Source organism: Dysidea avara, chromosome 8, assembly GCF_963678975.1.
Source record: "Dysidea avara chromosome 8, odDysAvar1.4, whole genome shotgun sequence".
Classification (NCBI taxonomy): domain Eukaryota; kingdom Metazoa; phylum Porifera; class Demospongiae; order Dictyoceratida; family Dysideidae; genus Dysidea; species Dysidea avara.
The window spans coordinates 3006983-3032837 of record NC_089279.1 but is presented as its reverse complement, the minus strand read 5'-3'; the positions used below and the strand labels follow the sequence as shown (position 1 = coordinate 3032837).

At 37.4% G+C, this 25855-nt stretch overlaps 1 protein-coding gene across 1 annotated transcript; it reads left to right on the top strand.

The window, feature by feature from the left end:
* Positions 1–3455: 3455 nt before the first annotated feature.
* On the top strand, positions 3456–24146 carry LOC136263798 (piezo-type mechanosensitive ion channel component 1-like). Its single transcript, XM_066058423.1, has 19 exons — positions 3456–3650; positions 4367–5143; positions 5201–5203; positions 5269–6540; positions 6895–6973; positions 8868–8997; positions 10636–10696; positions 10779–10925; positions 14060–14181; positions 15876–16034; positions 16148–16295; positions 16362–16547; positions 16602–16688; positions 16733–16763; positions 20497–20611; positions 20658–20777; positions 23541–23617; positions 23668–23833; positions 23894–24146. Exons 1-19 carry the CDS (start codon positions 3456–3458, stop codon positions 24144–24146), a joined length of 4128 nt encoding a protein of 1375 aa, XP_065914495.1.
* The last annotated feature ends 1709 nt before the right edge of the window (positions 24147–25855 follow it).

Here is a 25855-nt window from a genome sequence, read left to right as displayed (position 1 = left end):
CTTATGTTTCTACCTTGTCAAATTGTCATACACTACGATAGTAGTGTATATTAGGGACCACAAAGGAGTAGGCATGGTCCACAAAATAACAACACCCAAAAACCAGCTTCAATTTTCCCTGACAACGATGAGGCAGTATTGGTTAGGTAAAACTAAGCCCAAACAAGCTTTCAGATTGACCCAAATGCTTTCAAGAAGTTGCTACGGAATTTTAAAAATGCTTTATTTAATAGAATTTTCTACTGACTGACTGACTGCTTGACTGACTGATGCCTCCAGACAAGCATAACTCGATAATGGCTAAGGCTACGGGCTTGATTTTTTAACTGTTCAACGTCGCTTCGGTCCAAGAGGTGCCTTTTGGCATACCACAGTACGTACAATGCATTCTTCATGGACTTACCAGTGTTCTCCTTTGTGTCCCATTCATCTTTGCTGACAGTGAAAAGTGCCGATTTGGCGATAGTACGTGATGGCTTTCCTTCATAATGGAAATTGTCCGTATTTGTCATAGTGGCTATTTTGATAGCAGAGGTGCTTTTCAAACAGTTCTTGATTCGTACTGCTGTGTAACCATTCCTTTCTTTCGATATGCATGAATTGCAGAGGTGCTTTTCGAACAGTTCTTGATTAGAAATGCAGCGTATACGTAACGGGTTGAACATAGCTGACAATGAAGTGTAATGGATACTTCACTTTTCAGATGATGATTGAGGTGCGCGGTGCTATTTCAGATGAGGTATGCGTGGGTTCACCAGTCATAATAATTTATTTACAAAATAAGTTAACGAACAAGTACACAGAAAAATTTGGAATTTTCAACTAGAGTAGGGACCATAACACATCGATAAAAAGTACTGAAACAAGCTGGAGTAGTGGACGATATTAAATCACAGTAAAACAACAAGAAGTGTTATATCCCTACTGTGCTCAAGATACCATAATGGAAATGCACAGTAGGGATATAACACTTCTTATTGTTTTACTGTGATTTAATATCGTCCACTACTCCAGCTTGTTTCAGTACTTTTTATCAATGTGTTATGGTTCCTACTCAAATTCCAAATTTTTCCATGTACTTGTTATTATTAGAACATGCTGACGTGCAGCCTTGGTAATCACTTTATGGGTAACTCTTGTCCACATTGTCTGTGGGATTCTAAATGATGTAGAAACTTAACTGATGTGTTCTATGTACTGTACTTTAGAAAATTTCCCTGAGTGAAGCAGACAAAGAAAGAGTGAGAGAAAGTGCATGTTGCTAGTGTTGAGATGTGGTTCTTGATGCATACCTTAGTTTTAATGAAACCAGGTCACATTCTGGTCATATATCAACCTGGGTCTGATCTGAATTACTATCCAGATCAGTGAGTTATCTGAGTCAAGAGGATATTTGCTAATTTATAGACACTTGGAAACACCTATGTACTCTAAAAATGGAATGTTTTCTTTAAATCATGTGTCCTCCACCACTAAAATTTGTGTACATTTTGTACAAAAAGTTAACATTATCCAAAATCAGTTCGCATGTATATAATTGAATTGATCACTAGTGTACAGATGATGTTATTGCAACAAGTAATTTTGTTTTGTTGTAGTCAATATGCACTGGAGTTTTCTTGGGTTCACTGTATGAGCTCGTCCTAATACACAAGCATCGATGGTATGCCTTCTTGCAGCGTCACTTCAAGTCTACCAACATTGCCCTGGAGATGGGACTGATCAGGTCATCAGATGATGGGGCTTCTCCCAATCAGACCGGTCAGTTTCAATAATTGTCCAGTAAACACAATTGACTGTTCTTTTATAGTCTATGAATAAACAGATCAAGACATACTGTATAATGAGTATTTTTCGAATGGTTAAATTGTCACAAAATGTCAACTTGCAAACATTTTGAAAAATTATTTTTGAAAATGTTGTGAAATTGTGGAGGACAGCACAAGACTGCACTTTTTGTGAAATTGACATTGGGAACACAAAAGTTGCAAAATCAGTTTGATATACTCTAATAGAACAGTCACATGTGATGAAATATCAACACATTTGCTTGAAATGTGTAGAATCTTGATGCAAATGTTAATGGGTAATATTTCACAAAGACAGTTTATATAAAGTTTCATGATAACCAAGGTCTTTAAAGTACCTACATATGTGACCGGATTTGCAAAAAGGTACCTTTTTCACACACAAAATTTGACCCATTTTTTGATTTTTAAAGCTTCATAACTTTTTGATCATGGCATATAATTGCTTAAACTTTTCTGTGAATGTAGCTACAGTATCTGGCTACATTTTGATACTTAGAGCAAGCTAATCAGTATAAGGAGTCAAGTGTTACATCATTTTGTTAGCTGGTATGTCAAATGTGTGGAAAAGGTACCTTTTCGCAAATCTGGTCACATATAATAAAAGATATGATAGTGTTAACGCCTTGGATGCTAGAAAGAAATATTGACAAATGCCTTAAGTTTATATAATTTTTTCAGTTTCAGACCAGCTGGATACTCAAGAGACTAGCATCTTAACTGCAGTATTACGTAATGTTGCTTTGTCAACTGGTCCCAATATATACAAGTACCTGAAGCAGTACTGGATTGTCATGACAACTGGTGCTTTCTTGTTGGTGATCTTTACAGGAGAAGTGACTCTGTTCAAAGTTGTCTTCATGATCTTCTTCCTGCTGTTTATATTTGCTTGTGAGGTCAGTATTCAGCTGTATATGTTTCTGTATTCAAATTGTACATATATATATATATATATATGAGATTTCAGTCACTTTGTAAAGATTACCCATTTAAACTATATATGTACACAGTAATTCAGCCATCTGCTTGAAAATGTGATAATTTACAAAGTACCTGGAACCTGGCCATGCTTATAGGGCCAATTTTATGTGTTTACTTGTTTCGCTCTGTTACAGTTCTTTCCTCACTATTGGTACTAGATTATGGAACCACTGTGGACCATCCTTGTCCTCTTTGCCTTCCTTGAGTTGACTGCCATCTACACCTATCAGTTCAGCTCTGTGAGAGATATCTGGATTAATACTCTTAATTCGTCACACAATCATCTGTCTACTAATGAAATGTATCTTGTTTTGTATAATAGAAAAAGTGACAATCAACTGTTAGTTCAGTGTTATCCTAACTCCTCAGGGGGGTCGCGTATAAAAATTTGGCCAGATCATTCAGTAACTTAAATAGGGTTCAACCTTATACATTAATATGTTTACAGATTTCTTGATAAATGTATGCATACACATGCAAAGCCATTTCCATTACTCTATTTACCTTAGCCTTAAGAGTATTGGGCTGATTAATTATGAAATATCCATTGACAATTTACAAAGAGTGAGAGATTTGTTAGCAATCATTGTTCCTCCAGCAGTGTTTGTGGCAGTGATGGCATTACAGCTGAAATATTTTAGTCCTCATATCAGTAGTGAGGAATAAATGAGGGAACAACTTCGTCGATCAGGAGCTGCCCAACATAGACAGCTGAGTTTTGTGCAGACAGGAGATTCGCCTCTAGAAGTAAACAAGGAAGAAATGAAAGTACGAGAAGGGAAGGATGTTAACATTGATATAGATACTATTGATCAACCAAACATTTCAGTCGAGGAAGAAAGACATAAGTATATTCAAGAGGTGATGGAAAAATACTGGAACTTGGCCAAAAATACAGTTAATTTCATTGTTGAAATATTCTGGCGACTGTTGGAGATCTATCTGCCCAAGGCCATAATATTTGTGTTATTTGCAGCAATTCTTGATGAGATTAGTGCCACACATTTCCTGATCTTGGCCATCCTGCCACACATTTCCTGATCTTGGCCATCCTTGTGGTTGCTATACCGATAGAAGTTAACTCCGTCATGTACTTCATATTAACCACACTCATCAGTAGCCTTGTTCTGTTGAAGATGTTCTACCAAATAGCATTAGTGGATGAATTCACATTTTCTAATTGCTCAGTAAGTGTACCAATTGATCTGCTACGTAATGTATTATTAAAACCTGGGGGACAATAAATTTAAAAATGCATCTTTTGTATTTCAAAATGCAAAGCAGAAACTCTCAATACTTTGTGTAGTGCATACAGGACAAAAATTTCTATCCATAATCAGCAGACTGAGGGAGTCCATGCATGATGTACTTTCATATTTAAAATTTATTTTTGTCCTTTTGAAATGAATTTTTTTGCCCACTATTTAAAGGTTTTGGTTCGGAAGGATTGATGAATTTACACTTGGCCAATGTAAAATGGTTGAAGAAGGTACAGTGCTCTTTTCATTAAATTCATGAAACATTTCTTCCTTTTGTGGAACGTAGTTTATTATTACATGCTGTTTATTTTTGTTCAGAACAACACCATGAATGCTAGTAAACCAAAAGGCAAGATCTACCCCTACAGTTATGACCATGATGATCCTGGCTGGCTGGGCTTCCAGAAAGTAGAAAGTTTTAATGACTACATCAAATATGACATCATTGTGTTACTACTGTTAGCACTCTATTACACTGTTGCTAGGAGACAGGGAAGATGTCTAGGAGACAATGAGATCCCTGTGGAAGACAAGAGAGCATTGTTTTGGGGTATAACTTCTGAAGAAGCTGACAGATCTGTTATCAGTGGTATTGGCTACTTGATAAATCATGTCTTTGACTTCTACGGACTGGAGATCTGCTGGTGTGTGATAGCCATAGCAGCTGTCAGGACAGACATATTTGGTGTGTTTTATGTCATAGTGCTGGGAGTGTTTCTGCTGACATCACACACCAAGTTAAAAGTAGTATGGGTGCTTTATATGTTTGTACACGGATGTCTACTGCTACTACAGTACGCTATGTTGGTGAATGTTTCACCCGGAGCCTGTATTGATGACCAGGTTGGTAAAAAGACATTACCTTGGAATGATATAGAACCAGTGGGACTTAAGAGATGGCTATGGTTACCCACTGCTAACAATGAATACCTTATACTAAACAAGGACTGGCTGTGGGCTGATCTGTTGATTTATGTTGTGGTCAGTGCCCAACTGTGTAACTTCAAGAAAATTCAAGTAGAAGAGGTTGATACTCCTGCTAGCTTTCTCACTAATTATGTTTCCTTTTCTACCTCAAATGAGTTAACTGATAATGTTAAAAAAATTGTTTACAAACACATTTTTGGGTGACCTTATTTGTTATGTTTGTAGTTGGTACAATTCAAGAAAGCCTCCTAAGCCTGTTGTACCTGTTTGCCTCATTTGCTCTGTTATGGCAGGGACTGATATTATGTTACTCCAAAGCCCAGTTGAGAAAGTGGTGGTTCCTCCTGCTGACTGTGGTCTGGTTTGTGCTATTGGTTAAGATATCACTACAACTCTACACTTGTGTGTATTTTGAGGATGACATAGATAATTACTGTATTGTAGTGAGGTTGTTTAATGCTCAGTGTGAGGCGAAGTCATACTACAATCCCCCACCTGTGTTTAACAAAACTGCAAATAAACCTGTGTGTAGTGAACTGCCTAACCATGTTGGGATATGGCTGGACACGTTTGCCTTCGTCATTGTCACTGTACAAATTATGATCTTCTCAACAAATCAGTTTGAGAGTGCAAGAGCTCATTTTGAATTCTTGTCCAAAGAAAAGTTGAAAGAGGCTGAACATGCTACCAGTGACTTGCTGGAGAAAATTAATGAAGAACTTGAGAAGACGAGAATAAGAGAGAAAATAATTAAAGAGAACATCAAGACAAGACTACTAGAAGTACAATCCAAATACAACACCTTAGTGGTTGAGCACTACCTTAGAGCAGGAGTACAGCTACCTGATCACATTGAGTTCAATGATGAGAATCTGATTGAATTACACCCTCAAATCAGTGTAGTATCGCCAACTATTGGACATGACAGGGATTTTCCTTTTGGTGACACAGATATGCACCAAGATATAGATGCCCACAGTAACATGGATGCGCATGAGGATGTACACAAACAGAGTGAAATTGCAAAATCTAAACTCAGCCCAGTAGGAAATTCAGAGGACATCAAGGATGAAGAGAAGAAATCACCATTTCAAGGCATTTGGAAACTTATTGGAAATAGCTTCTCATTTATTGACAGCGGTTTAGTGTTGGTTATTGGCTGGCTGAGAAACAGAAGCTTGTACTATCGTTATTTGTTGAAGAAAAGAAAGGAACGAAGGAAGCAAGCTGAAAGACTAATGCCTAGTCCTGATATTTCTCAACCTCAGCAAGGAGTAGCAGCACCCGTTGCAACAGCAGAGATTACTCTTGAAGCTGTTAAAGAATCAAAGAGAACCTCCTGTAACAGTTCTAACAGTAAAAACAAAGAAAAGAAGTTGTCCATTACCACACGTATTGAAGACGATCTGATACAAACAGAGGAGGATGGTGTGCTCTTTAGTCGTGAGGATGTTGCTGAAATATGGAAAAGAGTTGTTGATCGTCCTGTGCAGTTTATCATAGCATTATATTACGCTGCAGTGGCTAATACTGAATATATCTGCTATTTCTTCATTGTAATGAATGTAATAGTTAATGGTAGTGTGTTATCACTGATCTATGCTGCCTTGATGTTTCTATGGGGATTACTGTCTGTCCCATAGCCAACCAGAAGATTTTTGCTCACCTTGATGTTTTATACAATGTTTGTAATACTAGTGAAGTATGCGTTCCAATTTCATGACATTAAGTGGCCAATGAATGAAAACAAAATCCTCTACTGGCCCTACATACTTGGGGTGGAGAAAAGGAATGGATTTCTTGGTAATGATGTGTGGGACTTACTGTTATTGATCTCGCTATTCTTTCATCGAAGCTTGCTGATTGTAAGGACTTGTATCTTGTTATTCCTGTTTGTTACTACTAGTATAACTTGTTAGGATACTGGTCAGTGGAAGGTTGCTAGTAAGGGCTACCTTGATATCCTCCCCTTTACTGGAGCTTACGGCACTAGTGCTAGTGAGTTGTGGTTACTGTTATAATCATGTGTGCATAGATGTCATTGAGTAAGTGCTAAGATAGTTACAATAATTTTGCGCATACATAATCAACAAAGCTTTCCTGATTTAACTAATATAATTGGGTCATTTTCATGTGATGGCACTGACTTTGGTACTGCAATTGTACAATTTGCTGTGACATTCGTCAATGTCCATGTCAATAACATAAGTGTCAGACCATAATAGATTTTTGTTTGTATCTACAAAGTGCAAATGCAGTCAATATTTATGTTTATAGAATATTCATTAAAACTAATGCTAGTCTTGAGCCACCTGCCTGTGGCTGGCAGAAACAGTTAAGTTGTAAAAAAAGGTGTAGCTTTCAAAACTCTGGGTAAAAAAGTAGTGAAATCAAAGGTGCTGGCCATGAGATGACTGGCTACGATGATGTTAAACCAATCAAATTTAATAATGCACCAATTGGCTTTATTTAACATCGATGTAGCCATTCTTGGTCACCACCTTTGATTTTATTTGACCATCTGTTGTAATATTCTAGATCAAGTACTGAGTAGCCTTAGCAGGGTTTTAAACAGTATTAGCAGTAGTGCTGCTTTTTCCAAGCGCAGTGAGATTCTGTAGTGCCATTACTGATAGAATTTCTGATAGAATATTCATGAGAGCAATTATTTGATTTTCCATTGGTTGATTTATGAAATTATAAACTTTTAATATTTAAGTCATTAATAAGATTGAAATTAAGTTATCTGAGTAGCTGACAACAGCAGTTCAGTGGGTGTAGAGGTAATTAGGTTGAAATCTGTACAACATTTTTTGCCACTAGGTGACTGTTCTATTAGAGTACTTTGCCAAGTTGGGTTTTTACTGTAGTTGTTACTACAATTTCCTTTCAGCTATAAACGTTTTGAGTTATGATGGCTGTTAATCTATACACAGACTGATTGTCAAGTTATTCCCAAAGGCGGTTTACCTTGCAGGCGTGAAGAAATTTTACACAAATAATTGTACATCAATCCATTAATATTTATCATATTTGAACCAAACTTGGTATGTCAATTCACATTATTGTATGCTAAAATTCACAGTATTTGAGTTACATATTTGGTTTTATTTTACACTGGTTTTTGCTCTGATTGTTGCTAAGTGTATAAAAGATTATGATACTGTGCTACCTCTAAAAAATCAGGCTTGCATTTTGATTAGGGATCATAGAAAAGAAATAGGGAATTAAGGGAGGTCACCTACACCTGCAGATTATGCATGTGTGAATTCCAATTGACACCGTGGATGATTGAGACAGCATGAAATAACAGGTGCAGAAGTTACAAAGAGAGGTTAAGTTATAGATGTCACACTGGTATTCTAAAATAGTACTTGCTTTCAGGGCTTCTGCAGGCTCCATAAACACATCTTATCATTTTCACATAAGAAATTAAACTGCAGGCTACAGATTCCATGACACAAACTTGACCACTGAATCTCTACTACTTTTGTACGTATTTTGAACTATGTGGTACTATAAAGAAATTAGCACCTTTCTTGTGAAATCCTATACTCACCCCCCAATGCACATCAAGTTATACTTTGTGTGTATATAATTGATACATGATTCACCCAAACATTAGCAAACCACCTGTGAAAATTTCCACACTGGAAGTGTTATTCCATACGGGATCTGTAAGAACCTTAAAACCTGTGAATGTAGGGAATCATAATCTTTATACAAAAGTACATTCACCACTGCTGACATGTAGTGTCTGTGCATGATAGTTATTACACTCATTGTGACCAGTCCTGAGTGACTACCCTCAAATGGTAAATGCACCCATACACACAGGTGCACACAAGCATAAATCACACTATACTTAGCATGTTGCTTCATTGATTTTTAGTTCAGCTGATATTTCGATCAAGGAACCAGATATTAGCTTCATTGTCAGACAATAGCAATACAAAGGATGACAAGAAACTAGATGACAAGAACACCAGCATACAGCAGAGCTTGGAGACTGAAGCTTCAAAGTTAGTGTTGGGCAATATACCATTATACTGTTTGTAACATGTGATAGCAATGTTGAGACCACTTTTACATTTTGAATCAAGACACACAGTAGCTACTATATGTTGTGCAGCCTAAGAAGCTGGTGCACCACACCAATATATTTATTTACGTATATATTACAGCCATTCCTGAGATATGAACAACCAATTTCATTTGTTTTCTCTTCTTTTTGCACACTTTACATAGACTCTCATGAACACAAAGGTGTCACCTGATTGCTCTGAAATTAGCACATGTAAAGAAGGCTTAAAATTGAATGTCAATACCTATGCTACATTCATGGATAGAGATGAATACAAGCTAAAAAATGGTGGAAGAGCATTATGGTAGTTTAGAAGAAATTGGTTTAAAACATTTAGTCATAAAACAAACATGTATAGAAAGTACGTGTTTGAGATACTTTGATAGTCTGGTCACCCTAATAAAGCATTTGGAATATAATATCACAGTTGATTTACATAATCACAGCAAGAGTTCATAATATACTGAGGAGTGTATCCTACTCTCAAATATCCCTGTAGAAGAGCGTATCGTGAAGTTATGATGTGATGACAAGATGTTGTGATTTGTGACGTATGAGCAGCCATAAATGTGCAAGAATCGTTAGCACCATTTCACACTCGTGATGCTCAGGATAGCCGTATCCGCGAATGCCCTAGCAAGAATTGCCTACAAAGCGGTCTTAACCCATGAAGGAATGATTGTAGTTCAGTGAGAAACGCTTAGAGATGGAGTTAGCTTGGTTGCTAGTGATGTTGTTAGGTACGCGTTCAGTCGATATCATGTTCAACTAATGACATCATTTATTATACCAAGAAGAATGGGCAAACTCAGAAGCTTTACGTCATAACTTCACGATACGCCCTTCTACGGGGGTATATAAGAGTAGGATACTCTCTTCAGTATATATATTATGAACTCTTGATCACAGTTGTCAACAATAAACAGATAATGAAAACACATATGGTCCTAGTATAGATGCTGTTTCTCTTTCTGTTGATCCTGGAGAAAAGGAAAAAATAGATGGTTAAAAGCAAGCTGGATTTTCACATACAAACAGAAGGCATCTATGCTACAACAGCCAAGCTGTGAAAAAGATGTGGCCCACCAGGAAAATGAAAATGTGATTTTTCACACGTACAGTACATAGCTCTGTGCTGCTTTTTCCTACATAATTAAAACTATTTTACAGTGGAGTTGCTGGGCAGGCTACATAGCAATTTTCAGCAAAATTATCCAGGATGAAAATGTTGAAATCAAAGGTGGCAGTTAAAAATGACAACAATGCTGCTAATGCCATATTGACATGATTAACATCATTGCAGCTATTTCATGGCCACCATCTTTGATTTCACAATTTTTTTACCCTGGAAAGGGGCACACCCTTTTTTCACAGCTTGGCTGTAGATTTCATGGTATACTATTTACAAATTAAAGAGCATCATTTTTGCTTCAGGAATGTAGTAAAATAGCATTACATAAGGTTCCAATAACTCATGAGGTTTATATACAAGTTGAATGATAATAATGTGCATACATCTATGCACTATTTAAACAGCTTTTCTTGTGCAAAATTTACATTATGATCACTGTTGCAGTAACACTCAACCCTACTCAAGATCAGTTAGTGAAAGTGATGTGGAAGATAATGAACCTGGTGTATTATCCTATATCATGTGAGCAACATGATGTCATTATGATGCAACATTATATCATAATGATGACATTGTTGTTATTACAGGAATGTGATGTTGCTAATGTGAAGTTCTTCTTTCTTCAAATTATCAATCAAGACATTAGCCTGGGAGCTCGTGACTACTATACCATCTCCTTCTTGATGGATGCTATTGCTTTTATCATCATTGTCATAGGCTTCTCAGCCTTTGGGGTATGTGCGTGTGTATATAGTATTATAGCATAATGTTGTCTTGTGCATAATCTACTATCCCTCTGGGGACCTGCAAGGAGGCTAACAGTAAGCCTGTGAAGCAGGGAGTATACATATCAATATAGTACTGTATATTGATTATGAAGGTTTGAGCTTTTCTGGTCAAACATATCACCCTAAAGCCAGCCTCACAATACCTTCATGGCACCTTGGCAGTATTGGTGAGGCATTAGCAAGCCAAAAAGTGTCTGCACAGAGTGGCCAAAAATGCTTCTGATAAGTTTCTACGAAACTTAAATTTTTTAGCAGAATTTTCTACTGACTGACTGACTAACTGCCTGCCTGCTTGCCTGATGCCTTCAGACAAGCATAACTCAACAACCACAAAGGCTGTGGACCTAATATTTTCACTATTAGTCAGTCTGACTGGCATACTGCGGTACATACAATGCATGCTTCATGGACTTACCTGTGTCCTCCTTTGTGTCCCATTTATCTTTGCTGACTGTACAAGGTATCAATTCATGGGGTAGCGCAGCATAATGGCTTCCCTGGGGATCATCTGAGTTTTTCGCTGTGACTGGATTGATTGCAGAGGTTCTTCATGCAGTGTTCTTTATTTTTAATGCAGTGTTCTTCATTTGTAATGCAGTGTAACAAGCTGAACAAAGCTGAAAATGAAGTGTAATGGCACTCCGCTTTCAGTAATACTTGATAGTCGGGACAAGCAAAATTATTTTAATGGTATGTCTGACATCATTCTTCCTTTTGATGTAGTATGCATGGGTTCATTGGTCATAATAAAGTAAACAACAAGTAGAAGGAAAATTAGGAATTTTCAGTCATTAGGGATCATAGCCATAAAAAGTAGTGAAACAAGTGAGGCCGCCTAAACCTGCATATATACTAGTGGACATTTAATCCCACTAGTATATCTGCAGGTGTAGGTGACCTCCCTTGGCTATATATGATCCCTAGTCAGACTGAAAATTCTTGATTTTCCCTTGTACTTGCATATATAAGTATAACATAGGGATTACATTTCTGCTAGTATATCTGCAGGTGTAGGTGGCCTCCCTTGTTTCCCTACTTTTTTCTATGATCCCTAATCGAACTTGAAATTCTTAATTTTACCCTATACTTGTTTGTTAATTCTTTTTTGTAACATTATTATGGCTGTGAACCTATTCATACCGCATCAAAAGAAAGGATGATGCTAGAGGTAATGTTTTAACTGAGCGCGTGCCCCAAATACCAATTACTGACTTGAAAGTGAAGTGGCTAATATGCTTCGCTTTCAGCCATTACCCAGCATTACAAACGAAGAACAGGTAAGAGCAGCTCCTCTTGCAATCAATCCAGTCACCACAAAAATATGGACAATTTTGTGTACCCCTACTATCAATTACTGACTGAAAGTGGCCATTACGCTTAACTTTCAGCTATGTTCAGCCCGTTTCACAGTGCTACAAACAAAGAACACAGTAGGAGAAGTACCTCTGCAATCAATCCAGTCACCTCGTAAAATACATTAAGGAAGCCGTCACGCTACCACGAATCAACACCTTTGGCTGTCAGCAAAAAGAAATGGGACACAAAGGAGGACAAAAGTAAGTTCATGATATGTGCATTCTACCTCCTGTGGTATGCTAAAAGGCACATCTTGGAACGAAGCAACGTTGAACAGTAAAAAAAAATCAAGCCCATCGCCTTACCCGTTATCTAGTTATGCTTGTCTGAATGCATCAGGCAGGCAATTAGTCAGTCAGCAGAAAATTTCATTGAATATTTTTATTAATTTTTAGCAATCTATTGGAAGCATTTATGGTCGTATTGAAGGTAATTTTGGGCTTGGTTATGCCTAACCAATACTGCCAAGGCACCAGGACAGTATTGTGAAGCTGGTTTTTGGGTGATATTTTTGGCCAGAAAAACCCAAACCTCCATGATCCCTAATATACAGTACTATATATAGTACTGTATGATTGATATATTATATAGTTATACAACGGCCACGAGTGCTCTGCCTGATATAAACGCACAAGCCTGAGGGCTGTCAGGCCCGAAGGCAAGTGCGTTTATACAGGCAGAGCACGAATGCACGTTGTATAACTGTTATGTACCGTTCACCTAATAGGTGGGGAGAGTCTCACAAGACAGCTGTAACACTTATAAAGGCCAGGTTTCTAACATCGATTGTGGGTAACCAAGCCTGACGTTGCGATGACGTTCCCCCTGCAGTACTACAGCCACCTGAGATATTGAAAGCTAGTACGCTATGGGTTATATCACTAACCTGCATTCGCTGTTCCACTCTCATCATGTAGTGTTCAGCATGCCAGCGTACCATATAGACTAAGCACCAGACTAATCGCCATAGTGATTCTCTCGAGCGACAAAAAGCAGCTAAATAGACGGTTTAAGTAAACAAAACCTAATTACTAAACGATACTAGTCTAATTCTTACTATTCACACTGGCTAAACTCGAATCTGGTGGCATGACAAAACTGGTTACCACAATCGAACGTAAAGGTTAGTATTATTTAGAATATATTTGTTTTATTGAGTCATTGTCGAAGTGGACTACAGTTTAATCTGGGCTAAGATGGCACCAGACTAGTAAGGTGTATAAGTACGTTTATATATATATGTAGGCTAGAGTTGTGGCCACCCGCGTTGGCTTTTTCGATTGCCATTGGCTGCTTGTAAACATTATACATATTGGTGACGTTATGGCCCACAATTGACCTTTACATGTCAGGCTATAAAAGAATTCGAGTGATCTGTGTAGTGTCTTTCCACCTATTAGGTGAGGTGTCGTAGTGGTCTTCGCCACCGGCACTTGTGCTATGCTGCACAAAACCGCAGCCAGTGCAATATCTGTATATTGCACTGCGGTCGGTGCATTATAACTTATAATGCACTCGTTGTGGTCTACAAAACCGCAACCAGTGCGTTATAAGTTATAATGCACTCGCTGCGGTCTGCAGCAGTGCAATATACAAATTATGGCACTGGCGGTGCCTTTGAACTGCCCACGCAGAGTTGTACATATATATATATATATATATATGTATACTCATACAGTATATCAGGTGTGCACAGTGTATTGTTTTCTATCCTACATATGTAGTTGGGCAGCCATGAAGGTGTTAAGGGAATTAACACAGTTGCCACTTACATTCAAGACAATGACATTCCCTGGCCTTTTGTGGTCATGTTATTTGCTCACTTCATGTTAATGGTGATTGACAGGTTAGCATATTATACATTGGTAGTTCAAAGTTTCAGTATAATTATTTATAGGGCTATCTACTTGCGAAAATCTGTGATAGCAAAGTTGATTTTCTTTTTGTTCCAACTCGTCGTGTGGCATATCTGGTTGTTCTTCATCCTTCCTTTGCCTGCAATAACTGATAAGTGAGTATATCAGTAACATTTGTGAACAAAAGGTGCCCCTTTTGCATATTGTAATATTTAGATAAGCTGTTTGAAGTATTCAGTCAATTATAGACTGCCAAGTTTATGAAATTTTCAACACTGTACATTGACTTCTATTGTACTGCAATTACACCACTTGGATACTTTAGCAGGTTATTTCAGTGCACTTTATTATTAATCCATAGAAGGTGCAGCCTTCAAAAGCCTGGGTGGAAAAGGTTGTGAAATCAAAGGTAGTGGCCATGAAATGGCTGGAAATTATACCATTATTATCATTACTACTATATACCATATAACGGGAACGATTTGCTGAAAAAAAAAACATCCGCGAATTCCAGATGCATTCGCGAATATTTTCTTGCAAAAATTTTCCTACAAATTAAAAACTTTTAAATGGATCAGTTGATGCAGCATTCATATAACGAGTGCATAAACGGGTAGCTACTCGCCTTGCTAATCGCTAAACGGCTATATATGCGTGACGGTAAGACCATTCAAACAGAGAAGCAAATTTCAGTGACAGTGAAAAAAATCTGTGCTACTAATGCAAGAGAAATGGTGCAAATATAATTGCAGCTCAGTGATTCACTGTGCCAGAATGGCATGCCTTAGCCTCAGTTTTAGTGCTGCCCCCAAGACTAGGTGTGCCTATCGTCTCCATTCATTATCATGAATGCCTACTTCTCCAGTGAAGCAGCGGTCATGCATGGCTACTAGTATGCGTAGTATGCAACATGTCAGAGTCGAGCGTTCTCTATCCATGATTAATCCGTTGTAGGCATGCGCCCAATTATCAAATTACTTTATGCAATAAATCGCAAACGTTTTCTTGCGAATGAGGAAATAGTAGATCATTTGTGAATGTTTTCTTCCGCGAATCACTCCTGTTATACGTATTGTAGTCATTTAATGGCAGCCACCTTTGAATTCACAACATTTTTCTCCCAGCCATTTGCAGCTTGGCTGTGTTTTTTACATGGATTTTACTTCTTTTTGAGGCCAGTGCCTCCTGAGAGCAATTGTGACAATCCTCCTAGAAGAAAATTGTTACTGTTTGGGTGAACCCATAAGAGTTATTTTAGTAAAGTTTCAGGGCAGCAGATTAGCAGCTGTGGATTTATATACTAGCCACAAGTACTTGACTACAGAAAGCACAACCAGCAGATGATGGAAATCATTAGTGTAATAGCATATTTGTGGCATAAAGGGATACCCTTTTGTATATATCACCGAATTTGCAAAAAAGGTTACTTTTTCACACACAAAATTTGACCCATTGCATGGACTTTGAAGCTTCATAACGTTTATATCATTGCATATAATTTCCTGAAACTTTCCATGAGTGTAGGTAAAGTATCTGACTGCATTTTGAAACTAAGAGCAAGTTAATCAATGTAAGAAGTCAAGTATTACATTCTTTTGTTTGCTGACATGTAAAATGTGCGAAAGTACCTTATCACAAATCCGGTCACGTATCCAGTCACAAATGCTTATGTATTGTGTGTTAGGTTCTTCACACACAATCAGTTTGCTCAAGCACTTTACTTCTTCAAGTCTCAGTATTTCATCTTCTCAGCTCAACAGTGTGTGTCTGGTTTTCCAAAGAGAGTGCTCGGCTACTTCATTAGTAAACATTATAATTTGTTTGCTAGTTTAACCTTTCAAGGGTATGTTACGTCTGCCTGTATGTGTGCATATGTTTCTAGTGCAGTGTGTGTACATAGTGTTTCTGTCTGCATTATAAGGTATAGTGTTCATGTCATTTCCATGCGCACCACAGTTACAGACTCATTCCAATACTGCCAGATCTGAAGGAGGTAATGGATTGGATGTTCACAGACACGTCGCTGAAACTCTTCCACTGGCTAAAGGTACAGGAGATATGGGCACAGCTGTATATCATCAAGAACTTGCGTAAACAGGAGAAGGTATGTACATAAATAATCATGTCCATGTCCTGCCCCATATATACTGTGTTTGGTTTGCTTGCACAGAATAACCCTCGTGTCTTGGGCCAACTAGAAGGACTTGCTAGTAAGTTACTACTTGGTGGAGGGCTGCTAGTTCTATTCATCCTGTTGATCTGGGGACCACTGATTGCGATAGCTGTACAGAATGCTACCAATAAAAGAAACCCACCAATTGAGGTGTCCATTCAGCTAGGTGTTGGCTCTTTTGAGGTAATAGAGTTGTATGCAATAAGATTTATAAGCTGATCAGTATCTACAATGCAGCCAATATTGACAATGAATGCTGAAAATGATTCCATTCACATGATCTCCCAACCAGACTATGACAGTTTGGGATTAAGTGCAATCGATGTGAGTACACACATTTGTGAAAAGTACTTCAATTTGTTATACAGTACATTGATGATTTCTATTACATTACTGAAGGTTAATACCATGATATAGTTATCTGAAAAATTGCTGAACTACTCTGCATAAATGGTTTAACCGATAGGCATAACAATGAATTGCAGTGAGGCCAACTGCTCTATTAGAGTATCTCAATCACATAACTTCATGTATGTTTGCAATACTTTGTATGGTATAGCCTATTTTTATTTGACTAGCTATTTATTAATATTACTCAGATATGTAGAACTCACAATACTACACACATAGAACAATCCAGAATTTCCATGGATAGACATACAAAATTATATTCTGGTGTAGTAAACTATAGTTGGTATACATTCACCTGAGCCTCTGCCAAATATAGTGACATCAAAGAGGTGAACAAGTATTCACTCCCAATGGTTTTGCACTGGAACAAACATGTTTTCATGTTGTAAACATGTTTGCGTGCCTGAATTGTCCATACTAAATGTATGGGATATTTTTAAAGCCTCATAACCCATATGTACTTGCCTGTATCAAAGCACTTTTTTTGATTCATAGTTCCAGCATTTAAAGGGCTTCGCAGTGCTACCAAATATTTGTGCAGCTGGCCCATGTAACAAGAGTTATTAACAAGAAACGAGGGCTAAGGTGATGCGAACCAACTATAGAACTTTCATTTATAAGGTAGAGGTGAGCAACTGGCAGAGTGGTAAAGGTTAGGGTGTATAGGTATGGAGGTTCCTGCATGGTTGAACCTTGAACAAATTGTTTTCAACATTTTCCTGCACAACTTTTTTTACTTCTCAGTGACTGTTCTATTAGTATCTTGTGATTACATGTTTGGTTATTGCTTTATATCTCCTTAGCTAATACTCTCAGTATTTTTGAGGTCCATGCTATGATGGTTAGCCTATCTGCATACCAATTATTAAGTTGCATCTGTCAGCAGTTTCCTCTGCAGGGCATGACATTAAATTGCACTTGCAAATTTTGAAAATCGCTTGTAACTTTTCACCGCTTCTACCAATCTGTTCACAAATTGGAAGATAATGCGCTATAATAAATTATAACGTGAAAACTAAGCATGCAACATGTAACAAACACATTTCGAGATCCCTAAATAGAGTAGTCATGTAGTATTCAACAACAAATTAGCAAAATGATACAAAATTTCATTTCAAGAAGGTGCAAATGTCACTTAAATCTTGTTCTTCTGCTTACCTATGAAAAAATAAACAAAAGCCAGAAAGTAATGATATCTCCAAGCTGTGAAAAAGGGTGCAGCCTTCTAAAAATAAGCTACATGGTATGAAAAAGATGTGATATTAAAGACAGTGTCAACAAATGGCTTAATATGTAGTTCTTCTTCTTACCTGTTGAACAATAAAAGATGACAATTATGAAAAGCAGCTAAACTATGAAAAGGGTGTGGCCTTTGACCTTCCATTATAATAGTATGAATTGGCCACCACCTTTGATATCACATCTTTTCATGCATACTAGCTTATTATTGGAAGGCTGCATTTTGGATAAAAGTATTGTAATACTCTAATAGAACAAATGTTTCTAATAGAATGAAATAGAATTTTCTAGAAAAATCCGTGGTAGATTTAAGCTAGAAGTTACATTTATACAGTAGAAATTAATTGAGGTGAACAACTGTGATAGCAGCGGTTCAGTGGTTAAGGATTTGGTGTTCAGTATAGATGTCCCTGGTTTGACAATTCTCCTGCACCTTTTTATCCTGTTGTGACTGTTTTTTAGAGCACCTCGACTTCTGAGATTTTACAGTTGTTTGGTTTAAATGATTCATTTGTTTTTCAAGCCATCAAAAAACACTGCTACGATGGCTAGCCTATGTACACTAGGGGTGGGCAGTGTTTCAGTTGTATCATCAAACCATGATATGCTGATGAAACGATACCAGTATTGTCAAAATTGTTGGAAATGATATTATCACGCTATTGTAATTACCATGGTGTTCTCCATAGTTATCATAAAGTAAATTACTGTAAACATGGTGAGACATCACACCACTGACCAGGAAAGGGAAGGATTCAGATTCAGGGAAGGATATACAGATGGTATATTAATCTAGACTCACATGGCCAGACTGCTATTTTTTTCCTTTTCCATTTGGTTGGCAAAAATGGGTCTGGTCCGGTTCGAGTACCCCCACTTGTTCTCAAAATCCTGATTGTGGTCGGGATTTATTCTATGCGCACATCTTAATGCATTCTCGAAGTATGCTTGAATGGACATTAAGTCTGCCATTGACTGGGCAATTGTAAAGATTGGATTCTGACCATTCAATGATGAACAGGCAAGCTACGGTTTTGTAATGTTTACATTAGTTGTAATAAGTGCGCATAGAATAAATCCTGACCACAACCGGGATTTTGAGATCAAGTACGGGTATTCGAACCAGACCAGACCTTTTCCCCAACCAAATGAAAAAGATAAAAAGCGGTCTGGCCACGTGAGACTAATATTAATCCTCTTGGAAATTTTAAAGATCAAAATACTCTAATAGAGCAGTCATCTATTCTCTTATAGCGTGGTCAAGTACACTCTAATATAGCATTCATGCAAATATAACAGATTTGTAAATGTAATAAAGAACTTAGTGTTTTATTGTGGAAGAATATTTCTACAGTAGACATTGTAGCATTATACGTGGGTGATTCAAAGCTGAGTATAAGCACTTCTATTGCTAGTCTGTGGCTTTTTTCATGAGAATAGATAAACCTCCTACATTTATACAGAAGCCTTGTGGTGCCTGATTTATATCATGGGCTTGGGTGTACAAAACACATCCTCACTTGTATAATATATAACAAAATTGAATGTCTGTATCTCCATACATAGTTCAATGAACAGTATTAAATGTTATTTTGCATATCCATTCATGCTGCTGCAAGTTTTGTCACTTGTATAGGTAAGTGTAGTTTGATGGCAGGGCACCTGTCAAATTATGAGTAATATTTTCCTATGATATATTGTCGTACTAGTAAAATTTCAATACCGTCTAGCCCTAATGCACTCAAGTTATTCTCATATGCAGCTTACCCTATAGCCATGATGAAAATATAATCTTTTTTACGTGATGAGCACCATGGATATTTATCAGATTCATTTCAACCTAAGTACATGAATTCACCTTTATACACCTTTATCTATGCCAAATTTCACGGTAATTGAATTATGCGTTTGCATTAAAAACAATTTTTGTAAAGTGCTTGATAGGTCCTCGTAGACCTCTTAAGAAAAAGAAAAAAAAGAAACTTTGGCCGCACATATCTCATGAATGGCTGCAGTGAATCCAATTAAATTTGCTGTGAGGCCTATCCTTCCTAGTGGACAGCTATAATGCAATGTTTTAGAGAAAGGACTATGGAGCTATGAATGCATGTGCAAATATTGCATTTTCTTCCTGACAATACAGTGGAGCCTCTCTAAGATGGATGCCATTCATCTATATCCTCTATAAAAAGGTGTCCTTAGTTAAGGGATGTACAAGCTACTAATATAGTTGATTGGGGACCAATACAGTTGATTGGGGACCTGGACGGATGTCCTTTAAAGATGTTGTTCAGTATTCAGGGGCATCGTTAAGAGGCGTTCCACTGTATATGTGCAGTATGGTACACTGGTTTAGTTTGGACGCACGACACATTACCATGTGTCTTGAGCTCTGTGTAAGTATTCTGATATTATATATATATATATATATATATGTGTACATCACAGAAACTAGACTTTAGATGAGTAGATTTCTCAACAGTCATATTTCAAAGGAATTCAACAGCATTATGGGACATCAGCCCTTACTCTAGAGTTACAGCAATAAACACGTCTAACAATTCTATACCAGTGATCTTTTCGTGGAAAGTATCAAGGTAATTGCTCAATTGATGCCTTGAGATAACTGTTGTCTTTTTCTAGGGTGTTACGACAGAGCACTATTTTAGCATCTGAAACTGTATCAGGTCATGTGGAGTGGAATTTGACATTGTCTGATGCTGAACAGTTTAGTAGTATACTTGACAGGAGCTCTGGATTTGTGTAAGTAGAAAGGGTAAATGGATGACTTTAAGCAGAACATGCTTGTTTCGTTTATAACCAATGGTTACAGCAATATTACATCAACATACATACAAACAGAACAATTTATAGATGCATGTACTTGTATTATGAGGTTCTGTGCATCATAATGCATAAATCTCTTGTTGGGAATAAAACTATATATCTGTAATATATAACCCATGGCTATGAGGCGTATTGCGATTATATACACCCTGACTCCGAAGTCATCGGAAGATAAACCCTTGAGATGAATAAGTGCAATACACCAAAGTGAGCCAGCCATGGTTCATATTATATGTCTATATAAATTTACCTGAACTACACAACATACTAACAATCCAACATGACTTACCTATAGTTTGGCACAGTAGACTCACTGGTAGCCTTTCACTCATGAGTCAGCTTGCTTAAAATGGTAGCGACAATCGATTGTGAGAATTTGTTATCTCCGTATATCTCCAGGATGTTCGTTCATAGCAACAAACATAGGAACAACGCTACCTCAGTGTTGCCACTCATCAGTGAAGTCACCAGATATGCCTACAAAATGAATCCAGTGGTTGAAATCTTACTGGCTGGAGTAACTGATCACCCAGTGTGGCAAAGGCTATCAGCTTTCACTGTTTTCACATGGACACCCAAAGTGGGTTCAACCCGGGTTGAGTCACACACATTCAACCCACTTTCAACCCAGTTTCTGTTCACAAGTAATCATCACATGATGGTATTCACTGAGTGATAATTGTATTCCAAGCGCTTTATGTACTCACCAAAAACTGCAACTTGCTTTTACTTTGCAAACCTGAGAGTTTATTTACTTATTTATTTATTATTACTGTGTCAACTTACACGGAGGGGAGCATTTATGCAATTACTATTGTTCTTAAATTGTTCAATAGAGGTAATTTCTTTGATGTGATTAGGTAAGTTATTCCAGATGTTACAAGCATTAGGTCCGAATGAGTGCTGATAAGTGTCTGTTCTTGTAAATGGAGCTAAAATGTTATTCGCGTGAGATTTTCTTATTATGGTGAATTCTGCTGTTGTTGTGGTATTAGATGAAATGATGTCACTGAGTGGGACACATGTCAAGTTATGAATGATCTTAAAAAGGAAGCACAAATGGAAGTTATGTCTACGAGTTTCTAGTTGATGCCACCCAAGTTGATGAATCATACTTGATACACTGCTAGTACAATAAAAATTGTTTGTAACAACCTTGCAGCTCCTTCTCTAACTTCTCTATGTCTCTTCTTTGCCATGGCGACCAAACAATACTCGCATATTCTAATTGTGGTCAGGCTAAGGAAAAATAGGCAGTCTCTTTAAGGTGTTGATTATTTAATTTAAGATTTCTTCTTAGGAAGGACAAGGTACGGCTGGCATTAACTATAATATTGTGTATATGTTTGGACCACTTTAGATCTGATTGTATAGTAACGCCCAGGTACTTACAATTCTCAACTATTTGTAACAGAGTGTTGTGCAGGTAGTAGTCAGATATTATCTTGTGTTTGGTGGCTCTAGTGACTTTTAAGACATGACACTTAGGTATGCTAAATTTAAGTAGCCAGGTACTTTCCCATAATTGTAAGGATTGCAAGTCTTCTTGGAGTTGTTGTACATCACTTATCGACATGGTTCAACCCTACCGCATTGTAGAGTTAAACCTAATTATGACATTTTAGAACTTGGAAGTTCAACCTGGGTTAAGGAACCCATATAACATGCTAACCCAGGTTGAATGTGGTTTAAAGTGACCATATGAAAAGGCTGTTAGGTGATTAATCGTACTGGCGCAGCAGGCTATTAGCCTGCTAATAGGCAAGACATGCATTAGTGTCACGTGCCTCAAACCACAGGTGAGTATAATGTACTTGCCTAACTGCAAGTATTATTAAAGAACTAGTGCTAGGGGTAGGACTTGCGCATACCTACTGTACATATGTAAAGACAAGCAAGAGCCTGAATTTCATTTAGCCTTATATATTGTGGTGATAAACTGCACTCCCAACTCTCCATTCACAGCAGTGCTACATGTGCTATGATGAAATAGAGTTACAAATAAATGCTATGTTGATGCTGCACTCATGCAACTAGTTGCTATCAAGGATAAATAATTATAAAAACATATCGTCCCTCAAATATTATAATATTATCTAGTAATCAGGATATCGCATAGACCACACACATAAACATTACTAGCGCAAATAATAGCAACCAATTGTATGGGCTAGATTAACAGTTTAGTTAACCTTTTGTCAACCCATGCATGCATGCAGTTTAGAATGTGGCCTTCACTAACAAGTTTAGTGCATGAAGTATTGAGTATACTAACAGACCAGTTGCAGAAACAATAATGTGGGACAGGTGTCTAAGTGCTAAGTGTTCAGCTTCCGTAGAAATTTTAGTAGTAGAGAAACTAGGCTGTCTCACATTACATATTAGGCAAAGCCCTCATGCCCTGTGTTACAGCTAATAATTACATAACACTTATCAGGCTGATAGCCTGAAATGTAGCCCGGATGGCTACTTTGATCTGAGGTGTGAAAGTGTTACATTAGTGCATAAACATGCAGCATTGTTAATGTCCAAGAGTTTCGTGCTGAAATTTTATAATTTTGTCCATATCCATGTAGCCATTATATAGTTTCACCAGGTTCTAATTTGCAATTTTCACAATGTTCACCATAACTTTATTCACTTTGTAAGGCTTACTTGTATTATTCTATTACACCACAGGACTCTACGTGACTTATACCCCAGGCATATTTATGCTCCTGCCAATGGACCTTCTGTTGATTTTGTTAAGCTTAATAGTAAGTATCCCAGTGTGACTACAATGTTTTATGAGTGTGGCTACTATTAGAGGGTGGTAGACTGGCAGCAAATATCACCTTAGAGAGCAGAACCATCACTGACAACATTAGCCAGGAGTGGTGGACCTTGTCCACCAATGATTCCTCAGATGTGGTACTGACAATTTACAGTGAGAGTATCAACCGGCCAATTTTCAGCCCCATAGCAAGCAGGGGGTGAGCTATATATTAAGCTATGGTTTCATTTTAAAGTTGCTGTGACTTCTTTCCTTGTAGAATTATTGGACTTTATGTGACTGTGGTGCTGGTGATCAGTGCAGCACTGCATTCCTACATTGCAGCACTGCCTAGTAGAATCACATTCAATGAGATTCCTAATCCAGATGGTTTATTGAAACTTTGTGAAGGCATCTTTTATGTCAGGGAAGATGGGAACCACCAAGATGAAGAGATTTTAGTTGGAAGACTGTTCTATATTTTCAGATCACCAGCTAGACTGATACAGCAAACAAAATGGAAAAGAGACTAGAACACTAGTACTACACAAAGAGGAACTAGGATATTATATTTTGTGTAGAAAGTATTATTTTAGTTGTTATCATAGAGCTCTATTTAATTAGCTATAGTTATTAAATCATGTTATGTTAAGCCATAAAAAGTTGTTACTGTTGTGTACTATTGTCATTAATCACCGGGGAGCTGAGGGTTACTGTAGTTGTCTTGTGCAGCTCTGTATAAATTTGTTACTACTTTAACTGCTGCGTACTTCATTCATAGGTTAAAAATGACAGCACTTGTGAAGTGGATACTCTCCTGCTAATATAGCTATAAGCATAGATATTTTAGACTGCATTGTTAACAAAGCACACATGAATGATTATAGTACTACAAAGGAAAAAAAAACTTCTGAGGATATGCCTCTTGGAGAAATTCTTTAAGATTTGGATAATCCAAAACACTATACTTTGCCATAGCCATCTACTTTCCCACAGCTCACATAACTACATATAACACTACTTGAATAACTTTTTACTTACCTCCATATTCATTTGCACTGATAAACATTTAAGATTTATCAAGACACACGGTAGTGTGTCGTGCGACCCAAGAAGCCGGCGCGCCACACCGTGAGTATATTTACAGGAAGAAAGTAAACGCGATTTTCACACCTTTGTAGCTCCGTGATTAGGCACCGGCCGATTATGCCAGCATAATTATAATTTAAAGCATAATAGGTGACCAAAAGCATCAAGCATAATGCCAGCATAATAGGAACGATGTTTGAAAAAATAATTAAATGCGCAATACACGCGTCTGAAAGAAAGCAAATATTCACTGCCAATAGTATTATTAGTGCATTTCATATTTAAAAACACGTAATATAACTTATTAAACTGTTTCTTTGTTGGTTATTCACACTTTGCAGAAATAAGATCGAGATACTCTAATAGAGCAGTCACTTACTCTAATAGAGCAGTCAGGAAAGGCTGATACACTCTAATAAAACAGTCAGTTCTAGAGCATAATTTTGATTTTGAAAGCATAATTTTGAGCATAATAGGCTTAATTTTTAAGCAATGCTCAAAAGCATAATAGGTAAAATTTTGGGCATAATAGGCCGGTGCCTATCCGTGATTCCTTATCCGATTGAAACCAAAGTTGCTACAGAAGTGCCGGCTAGGTAGGGGAGTCCAAATTCCAAATTTGAAGAAAATAGCTACATCCATTTCCGAGATACGAGCGGCCAAAGTTTGGGTTTTTTTTCTTCGTTTTTTTTTCTTCTACTTCTTTCCGCACACTTTGCAAAATCCGCCATAAAACACGAATTCGTGCTCCAATCGGGCTGAAATTTGGCACACTTAAAGGGCTCATTAAGGCAAATCTCAGTACCAAGTTTGGTAAGAATCCGATAAACGTTCACGGAGTTATGACCGATTATTTGCGTAAAATAAGGTCGAAGGTCTGTCACGCCCACAGGGTAAACCGCTTGAAGGAATGAGCTGAAAATTGCTATGTAGATGGAGTAACTATCGTAAGAGTGCCTTTTTGTGGTTTGAAAGGAATCCAGTTAAAGGCCATCGAGATATGCCACAAAACCCAACCTGTGTCACAATTACGCGATCGCGACTTTTATGAATAAAAAAACTATTAGTTTTCACGCCTACTAGGCAAACCGCTTAGAGCAGTGAGCTGAAAATCGGTGTGTAGCTGGAATAATTATCTAATCCAAAACAGCCA

What these genes read in the sequence shown, in the direction of transcription:
- LOC136263798 (XM_066058423.1), top strand. Translation starts at nt 3,456, where the DNA reads ATGAGGGAACAACTTCGTCGATCAGGAGCTGCCCAACATAGACAGCTG. An exon ending in TGGGATTAAGTGCAATCGAT is followed by an intron (nt 16,689 to 16,732) that starts GTGAGTACACAC and finishes TTTGTTATACAG; the next exon opens with TACATTGATGATTTCTATTA. An exon ending in TTTTCGTGGAAAGTATCAAG is followed by an intron (nt 20,612 to 20,657) that starts GTAATTGCTCAA and finishes GTCTTTTTCTAG; the next exon opens with GGTGTTACGACAGAGCACTA.